Source organism: Hydra vulgaris, chromosome 07 (assembly GCF_038396675.1).
Source record: "Hydra vulgaris chromosome 07, alternate assembly HydraT2T_AEP".
Classification (NCBI taxonomy): domain Eukaryota; kingdom Metazoa; phylum Cnidaria; class Hydrozoa; order Anthoathecata; family Hydridae; genus Hydra; species Hydra vulgaris.
Window position 1 is genome coordinate 39,677,482 of NC_088926.1, and position 10,882 is coordinate 39,688,363.

General features: G+C 28.9%; 1 protein-coding gene across 1 annotated transcript; it reads left to right on the top strand.

Moving 5' to 3' along the window:
- The first annotated feature begins 532 nt into the window (after window positions 1–532).
- On the top strand, window positions 533–1,423 carry LOC136082776 (uncharacterized). The gene has a single exon (XM_065802200.1). The coding sequence runs from the start codon at window positions 533–535 to the stop codon at window positions 1,421–1,423; it is 891 nt and encodes a 296-aa protein (XP_065658272.1).
- The last annotated feature ends 9,459 nt before the right edge of the window (window positions 1,424–10,882 follow it).

Here is a 10,882-nt window from a genome sequence, read left to right on the forward strand (position 1 = left end):
ATCACATCGTCGTAATGTTGCTTCTCTTTCTCTTTTCTACAAATACTATAGCGGGCACTGCTCTAAAGAGCTAGCGTCTCTTGTGCCATCTACTATAATTCATTCTCGTGTTACTCGTCATTCAAATAAGTGTCATCCTTTTTCTGTGACTGTTCCTAAGTGCTCCAAAAACGCTTATTCGTCTAGTTTTGTTCCTCGAACATCAGCTCTTTGAAATTCGCTTCCTCCATCTTGCTTTCCTGACTCATATAGTTTGCAATCTTTTAAGTCGTCTGTCAATCGTTATCTTGCTCTACAATCTTCATTTTTTATCTTTCAGTAACTTCCAACTTTAATTAGTGGCTGCTTGCAGCCTTGTTGGAAGCGAAGATGTTTAAAAAAAAAAACCTTACAATGGTATTTTTTAATAAAGGTTATTAAAATTAATTTAATGAAAAAAGAACAATCAATTATAAAAACCCACGAGAAAAAATTATGTTCACTCACTAAATTTACTAGCATTCCTTATAAAATCAAAAACTTCGTACAAAATATGTCTTCATACACTTTACAACACCATGAACTGGATTTATTGAATAATGGTCTTAACTTTGCTTTACCACCAGCGTTTATAAAAAAGACTGACGTTTTTGCTCAATTTGATAGCATTGCACAATTTCTCAACACCCAACTTAGAAACAAGGATTCGGAACTTCAAGTTAAAAGTGAACTTTCACATTTAGCAAATAATTATGTTTACAAATATACGCCTGAAGGTTGTCTGAGAAAACACAAAATAATAAAAAGACTCAGGAAGAATGAAAACATCGTAATAACAAGACGAGACAAAGGGAATGGTATAATTGTTCTAAATAAAGTTGACTATATAACTTCTCTTAACAATATTATAAGTGATAAAACTAAATTTAAAGAATTAAAAGACGATCCAACTATAAAAAGAGAAGTATCTTTACAAGGGTATCTTAGAAAACTTAAAAAACTTAAATGTTTTGAAAAAGACATTTACAATAAAATTAATCCTGTTGGTTCACAAACAGCAAGAATTTATGCTCTACCTAAGATGCACAAACTTAGTAAAGATTCTTCTCTAACATCTTTTCGACCAATTATTTCAACAATTGGTACATATAATTATAAACTTGCTAGACAACTTTCAGATTTATTATCTCCATATTTACCAAAACATTATACCACTTTTGACTCATTTTCATTCGTTGAAGATTTAAAACAAGTTGACGTAACTAACAAATTTATAGTTTCTTATGATGTTGAAAACTTATTTACTAACATTCCACTTAATGAAACCTTAAATATAGCAACAGAATTGGTTTTTAAAGATGAAACTCGCTCAAAATATTTTTCTAAAACTCATTTCAAAAAATTACTTCAAGTTTCAACGTCAGGTTCTTATTTCTTAGATTAGATGGCGTTGCAATGGGTTCTCCTTTAGCACCAATTTTAGTTAATATGTTTATCGGTTTTCATGAACAAACGTGGGTTAATAATTGCTCATCCTCCATACCGATTTTTTATAAACGTTATGCGGATGACATAATAGCAATTTTTAATTCAGAGTTTGAAGCGCAAGAATTCTTTAAACATCCCAATAGACAACACAAAACATTAAGATTTACTATGGAAAAAGAAAAAGCAACCAAATTCCATTTTTGGATGTTCTTATTAATAAGTCTAATTCACTCACTACATCAGTTTATCACAAAAAAACATACATAGGTCTTTTACAAAATTTCTTTAGTTTTGTCCCTTCATGTTACAAAACTGGTCTTATACGTTGCTTGATTGATGGAACATATAAAATTAACAACACGTGGTTTGGATTTGATAAGGATATAAAAAATCTTTCTTTAGTTTTAAAAAATAATCAATTTCCGCAAAAAGTTATCGACACTGAAATTTAATTGTGTGTTGAAAAGAAAATTAATCCACCTGTTATAAATACTGTTGATAATACTAATTATATTAGTATTATCAACAGTAGATATTTAAAGATATATTTAGATATTTTAAGCTTCCATTTACTGGATTTTACTCAAATTTCATTGAAACTAAAATTGATAAAATTATTAAAAATTATTGTAAAAATGTAATAATCAAATTTATATTCACAACCGATAAATTAAAAAACAATTTTTGCATATTTTTAGGAAGTGGATCTTTTTTGCAAAAGATCCACTTCCTAAAATGCTTAAATCTAACGTTGTCTACAAATTTTCTTTTGCTGGCTGTAACGCCAGTTATATTGGAGAAACCTCCAGACATTTGACAACACGGATAAATGAGCACCTTACGAGTGACAAGCAATCGCATATTTTTAAACATTTAAATTCATCCGTTAATTGTAAAACACTAACTAATTATAGTTGCTTTCAGATTTTAGATACTGCCTCTACCATTAACAAATTAAAAATAAAAGAAGCACTTCATATTAAATGGGAAAATCCTTCTTTAAATAAACAAACATCTCATTATATTTTAAATTTATCTACCTAACTTACTATATTATTAATATTATTAATGTTTTAATGTTAGGAAGTTTATTTTGTCGTAATTTGTAATATAATTTTTAATTGGTTTGTAACAAGTTTATTTGTCCGTTAATTTTTCTTTGTATTGTCTTTAGTTTTTAAATTTATTTTCCAGAGTTTTAATTGTAAATTAAATCTTTAGAAAATGTAGTAAGACTACGAAACATGTCAAGAATAAAAATATTGTGATTTTTATTAAAATTTATATATATATATATATATATATATATATATATATATTTTTTTTTTTATTCACCTCCTCAAGGCCGAGAAGGCCACTACAGATGAGGAGGCTACTTATTAGTGGTTATAACCCTCTCTCAACTCTATAGCTCCGAAACACGAACCTTGATGAACAAGGCCGCTGCGCGGAGAAACAAGTTGAGCGCGGTACTATCAGGGACGTGGTTGGGATCGAACTCGAAACCTCTCCCTTATGAAGCGAGCGCTTTACCACTACACCACTACCGCATTATATATATGTATAATATATGTATAATATATATATATATATATATATATATATATATATATATATATATATATATATATATATATATATATATATATATATATTTTACATATATTTGTTTGTTTTTTTTATTTATTTCTTTCTTAATTTTTCTTATTTTCGTATAATGTCTATTTAAATTTTAGAGCAGGAAGTTAGCATCCAAAGGTGACTAGAAAATTAGGAAGATTGTTTGGAATATGATTCCAATGGTGAATGGCACCAATATAAAGAAGATTATTGATTGGTCAGTTGCAAACATTAGGCTTGAATTGAAAGCAATGCGATTTAAGTTATTGGGTAAGAAGAAATTTTATTCTATATATAACATTTGTATTTTTCTATATTTGGGTGATTGCAAAAGCAGCTTTTCAAATAGTCTGCTGCTCAACCCTAAATATGTTCTATATAATAAAATAACACAAGATAAAAATTTTGAAACTAATACTCAAAAATTCAATATTAAATAAAGTTTAAAAAAATAGTAATCATTCTATATATAACATTTGTATTTTTGTATATTAGGGTGATTGCAAAAGCAGCCTTTCGAATAGTCTGCTGCTCAACCCTAATTATGAATCGATGTATACAAAAATGTTCTAAGTCATAAAAACTATTTTTTGGGGAACGAGAAAAAACTTATTAAATCCAAAATTATTACTTTAATAAATTCAAAAAAAAAATCTGGGTGCTATTTGACATCTTTAAATATTAGATTTGTTAAAAAACATATCAAAATTTGTGATATGTATATATATACATATATATATATATATATATATATATATATATATATATATATATATATATATATATATATATATATATATATATATATATATATATATATATATATATATATATGTGTGTGTGTGTGTTATACATAGTTAAAGTTGTCTGACTTAAAAATAGTTTTTATGACTTAGAACTTTTTTTGAATACATCGATTTATATGTTCTATATAACAAAATAATACCAGATAAAAATTTTGATACTAGTACTCAAAAATTCAATCTTCTATATATATAAAGGGCAATGTGTGTGTGTGTGTTTGTTCTCTATAGAAATCCAAACCGCCGGACCGATCTCGATGAAATTTGGCATGGGGGTAGTCCTCGAGGGGGAGAAGGTTCTTAGCTGGGTTTTGACCCTGTACCCCAACCCCCGGGGTCAAGGGGGCTAAAAATTGAGCCCCCCTGACCCCGGGATCAGGGGGGCCGATTTTTTGGGCCCATTTTTGGGCCCATTTTTGTGTACAGATATCAGGTAAGCCAGTTTAAATATTGGCCCGGGCAACGCCGGGTAACTCCAGCTATATATATAAAGGGCAATGTGTGTTTGTGTGTGTGTTTGTTTGTTCTCTATAGAAATCCTAACCGCCAGACCGATCTCGATGAAATTTGGCATGGGGGTAGTCCTCGAGGAGGAGAAGGTTCTTAGCTGGGTTTTGACCCCGTACCCCGACCCTTGGGGTCAGGGGGCCCAAAAATAGGCCCCCCTAACCCCGGGGGTCAGGGGGGCCCATTTTTTGGGCCCATTTTTTGGGCCCATTTTTGTGTACAGATATCAGGTAAGCCAGTTTAAATTGGCCCGGGCAACGCCGGGTAACTCATGCTAGTATTAAATAAAAGTTTCAAAAATAGTAATGATTCTATATATAACATTTGTATTTTTGTATATTAGGGTGATTGCAAAAGCAGCTTTTCAAATAGTCTGCTGCTCAACCCTAAATATGTTCTATATAATAAAATAACACAAGATAAAAGTTTTAATACTACTACTCAAAAATTCAATAATAAATAAAGTTTTCAAAAATAGTAATCATTTTATATAAAAATTATTTCATAAAAAAACTATGGTTTTTTTGACTAAAAATAAAAGCCAATAGACAGTTTCTTAATAATTATTTTAAAATGATTTTTATATAAAATTGTTATTAACTTTGAAATTTTTATTTAGTTTTGACATCTTTTTAGTTCCAGATTGACATAACTAAAAAGGTGTTTTTTTTTCGATAATATTATGAACTCATCTTATGTTTATAGGGTCTTATGAAAAATATTATTTTAAATTTTATATCTAATGTTATTTTACTATATAGAATAGAGTTGAGGTACGGATTATTAAAAAAAAGTTTTTTTTTTAATTACCCTAACGTTTATATACGTGTGTGTGTAATGTACGTTTTAGTCGTATATTTCAGTTTATTATTTACTATTGAAAATATAAATAAATCCTATATAGACAATGTTGTCACACATAGTTTAACTTTGTGCTATTTAGATGCTGTGAAATTAAAGCTTTAACCTCAGGAGATCAGGAGAAGAGTTTGAACATTAACTAAAAAGATATTTTTAGCTTTTTGCGGATCAATATGGCGGACGAAAAGCTCGAGAGGAACGTTCTTTGTATAAAAAGTTCTTTGCATTAATAACAAATTGAACTTTTAATAAAAAAATTTTGTTTATAATTTCATTATTTTTTAACAAATTTTTGGTTAGCAATAAATTTCTAAAATACTTATTTTTGTTGTTGTAAGTTGAAATAAATTTCGAGAAGTTGTTTGAGTTATGAGGGAGAACACATTTATATAGAAACAGCTCATACAGGGTATGAGTTAGTAAAAAGTAACGCTTTAGTACTAACACGCGACCACAAGCAAATGTTGAAAAATTATCACGGATCAGTACTGGTAACAGATAATAAGCCAGTGCTGGCAAGCAATCACGTGCTAGTGCTGGCAAGCACTAGCCCACGATCTAGACAGCACTAGCCAGCGGGCCAGATGCCAGCACTAGCCAGCAGGCTAGTGCTGGCATCTGGCCAGTGCTGGCAAACGATCGCTGGCGAACGATTGCGGGCCAATGCTGGCCCACTGGCCGTTTCAATGCAGGCCCGTGATCGACGGCTGTTGTCGCAAGCGTAACTGGGCCAGCATTGGGCCGCTAGCGGGAGGCTGTCTGGGAGGTTGCCCTATATAAGTTACTTTTATGAACTTATGTTTAGAGATTATGAGTGGGAGGACTAATTTTTTACTATAGCGAAAACGGCTGAGATTTTTGATAAAAAGATCTAACATAAATTTTGGATTTAAACCATTTACAGATTTAATAATTTCAGAAAAAATGAAATTGCATTTTATGTTTCTATTTGAAGACGGGCAATAACACTCTCTAGGTTGTTGTCAACAATAGAGAGAGTGTTGTCATCACCATAGTGGCAGATTTCAGAGTCATTTATAAATAAGAAAATATTAAAGAAAATTTCTCCCGAAATTGAACCTTGAGGTACACCAGGTTTCATATCTAAGTATTTAGATGACAATCCTAGTCTTACCCTTTGTTTGCGAGCAGAAAAGTAAGATAATAAGAGTTTGAGGTTGTAATAAGAAAATCCATAAATTCTAACTAAGCTATATGCAAATCATATGGAATTAAATCATATGCCTTTTATAAATCCATAAGCATAGCGCCAACTATAGCTTTTTTATCCAGCATACTTCCACTTACTAAAAGTGTTTGCTGTGTTATAAATCCTCTCCGAAACCCACATAGCAATTTCTTAAGGCTTAGCTCTATAAAAACTCGCATTTGCTTGTAAAAAACGAGCTCAAACACTTCTAAAAGAACTGGCAGAATAATTATTGCATATACAATGGATCAACGTTAATCCAATGTATATAGATCAACATTGACCAAATGTGTACAACCCCATATTGATCAAATGTAAATGGATTTACGTTGATAAATGTTTATAACCCAACTTTAATGCAATGTTTATAGTTTAACGTTGATTTATATACATTGGATCAACTTTGTCTCATATACATTGGAATAAAGTTATTATAATATAATATAATAAATAATAAAAAAATTGCTGTACAAACTATTTAAGTTTGGTGAGTCAAAACTACGTAGAGTTTTGACTGTAACAGCCGTTAAATGTAAAATTTCGTAAATAAAGTTTGGTATCAAAGTTCAAAATTTTGTCTATTTTATTTTTGAACGTGTTTTTGATTGAAAAGCTGAATGCATATTGTGATAGTAAATTCCTATCGTCGACCACTCTGTTTGTTAAATAATAATAATTATAATTATTATAATTAATTATTAATTATAAAATTACATAATTTCTTAGTATATTGTCGATGAAGTCTTCTATTATGACGATATCTGTACATGCTGTGATAAAAACTCAAAGGCTCTTCAAATCTAATATATTCGGTTGAATTTAATGTTTTAAACATTTCTATTAAGTCGCCTCTTCTTCTCCTATCTTTTAAGGTTGGTAAACCTAATGTTTTTCTTCTTTCTTCGTGACAGATACCTTTTAGTGATTCAATCCTTGTCGATCTACGCTGTACTTTTTCGAGTCTCTTAATATCTTTAGTACAAAATGGGCTCCATACAGATGCTGCATATTCAAGCTGTGGCCTAATAGTTGACTTGTATAATAACTTAAATATGGAAACATCAAGATATTTAAATCCGTGTTTTAAAAAACCCAGTGTTCGATTTGCCTTATTTGCTGCACTGATAACATGATTTTCCCATTTGAGGTCATTTCAAATTATCACACCTAAATCACTTTCAACTTCTGCTTATAGCAAAATGTGATCTCCTAATTTGTAACTAAATTGAGGAGTCGAATTACCAATGTGCATTGCTTTACACTTTTCTCTGTTGTATTTAATAGACCACTTATTCGACCAGTCATATAACTTATTTAAGTCTTCTTGAAGAGCATTGTTGTTACTTTCATTATTAATTACTACATTATTTTTGTATCATCTGCAAATAATTCTAATTTATTTAGTATGTTTACTTTTAAGCCATTTATAAATATGATAAACAGGAGTGGACCGAGGACAGAACCTTGGGAAACTCCACTTATGACTTCCTGCCTATCTGAAACAAACTCACCCCGAACTACTCGTTGTTTTCTATTACTGAGGAATGATTTACACCATTGTAGGATATAGGATTGAAAACCATAACCATAAAGCTTGCAGCATAATTTCGATAAAGAAACTGAATCAAAGGCATTTGCAAAGTCCAAAAATACTATATCAATATTATTACCAGTTTCAATATTGCTTGTTATAAAATCTAAAGCTTCTAATAAATTGGAGCAACAATTTTTACCATTAAAAAATTCATGCTGTTCACTTGCTATTAACTTATTTAAAGCCAAATGGTTCATCATAACATTATGAATAATTTTCTCCATAACCTTGCATACTATTGATATTATTGATATTGGTTGATAATTTGAAAGATCTAACTTATCCCCTTTCTTGAATAGTGGAGTTATGTTTGCAGTTAACCATTCGATTGGTATAACACCACTATAAAATGACATTTTTAAGATCAGTGATAAAGGATGAGAAAGTGATTTTGAACATTCTTTGAGAACACGAATGAACTTTGGCAAAACCGATTGTTTTATTAACATTAAGGTTTACTAACTGATATTCAACATCAGTGTCATTAAAACTTGGATCGCTACAATAAAAATTACATTTTGAAGGAAAAGTTACATGGTCTAATACCTCATCTTTTAAAAATACTGAAACAAAATACTCATTTAAACGATTTGCAATATCTACTTCATTTGTTATAATTGAACCATCAAAGGTTTTGAGTGCTTTAATTGAATCTTTTATAACTATTTTAGTATTTAAATATGCATAAACACTTTTAGGGTTGTTCTTTGAGTTTTTAGCCAGATTTAATTCAAAAGCTCTTATATCTTATAACCCTGATGAAGGCAAGTATACCCTTGGTCTTTTTATCGATTTAAGTAAAACTTTCGAGACAGTCAATCATCAAATCCTTCTATCGAAACTCAAAAGTTATGGTATAAAAAAAACTAACTTGTCCTGGTTCGAGAGTTATTTGACTAATAGGAAGCAGTATATAGTTTATGATGAAGGAAAAACTAATTATGAGACAAATACATGTGGTGTTCCTCAAGGATCAATTTTAGGGCCACTTCTATTTCTTGTTTATATAAACGATTTAAATAAATTTTCTAACATTTTAAATACAATTTTATTTGCAGATGATACCAGCTTGTTTTATTCCAATAAAGATATCAATATATAATTCCAAACATTAAACAAAGAACTAGACAAACTAACCCAATGGTTTAAATCAAACAAGTTATCTTTAAATATTACTAAAACAAAATACACTTTATTCCATCGCCTACATAAAAAACCAGATATTCCCTTAGAACTTCCGGACCGTTTTATTGACAATCAATTAATAAAGAGAGAGCAATCAATAAAGTTTTTAGGCGTGTTTCTAGACGAAAATGTCACCTGGAGGGAACATATAGGTGTAGTTGAAGATAAAATATCAAAAAATTTAGGTATAATGTACAAAGCAAAGCAGTTATTACATTGATCTTGTTTAAAAAACATTTACTTTTCTTTTATTCATTGCTACTTAAGTTATGCGAACATTGTTTGGTGTAGCACTTACGCGACGAAAATAAAAAAATTGCTTAGCAAACAAAAACAGGCTATAAGGATATTTTCAAACGTAGATCGCTTCTCACACACACAAACACTATTTAATGAACTCAATATCCTAAATGTGTATAAACTAAATCTCTATCAAGTTCTTATTTTCTTTTTAAAACTTGATAAAAATATATTACCAATCTTATTTTATTCAATTTTTGAAAAAATAAATCACATATACCCTACTAGATTTTCAAAATACAACTACATTCAATCCAAAACTTATTATTCCGCTACTAAATTCTCTATTGTAAACCGAGGACCAAAGTTGTGGAACATAATATTAAATAATGAAATGAAAACTAATTATTCTCTAAACCAATTCAAAACAAAACTTAAGCAATTACTTTTGTTAACTGAAAATGAATTAAATTTTTTCTAATAAAACTTCTTTATATTAGAAATCAATAATTAATAGTTAATTAATTAATTACTTTAGAGTATTAATACATAATTAATCAATAATTGTACATATATTTTTATCATTTTAAATGATAATCTTCTTTTTGAGAAATTTATTTTTTATTTTTGCGTTATTTATTAATCTTTTACTTTTATTTTATACTGTTTATTTGCTTTTACTTAAATGGCAATGAAAAGTATTATAAATATAATTAAATAAGTTAAACTATAAAATGCTCTACCAATAAAATGTTTTTATATAAAATCATATTTTTTTATTTTTCAAACCCATTCTTAAATGTTATTTTTGTCATTTAATATTTTAATAAATTTTGTTTCTTTTATTTTACAAAGCAATTGTTATATCTTATTTTTTGAAAAACTATAAATTTTAAACGATATGCGATATATTTAAATTTTCTTTTATAATATATATCAAAGATATATACATTGAAACTATATTTTATTGTCAAACTATATTTTGTCTAGTAATGACGCATTTTTGGGGCTTAATGATAAGACTAAATTTGTCTTCTTCTAGCCCCGTCGTGTAATTATTTTTTTATAAGTTACGACTGTAAATTTTTTTTTTATCGGCAAAAAGTGTAAATAAAAAAAAAAAAATCTTTATTGGCTCTTTTTTTTTACTTTTTTGTTCTAGTTATTTGTTTTGTTATAGTCCATTTACCATGTCAGTTTGTTTAAATCTTGAATGCCTGCATTTGTACCATAACCTTTTCTTTAACTTAACCATTTTTCAAAGTTCTTTAGTCATCCATGGAGCATATTTTTTACTTGTATCGTAACTAATAATTGGAATAAATTTACCACATCCGGTATGATTTATACTTAGCCATTTTTTATAAGCTTGACTAGCATTTAAATCTTTAAACT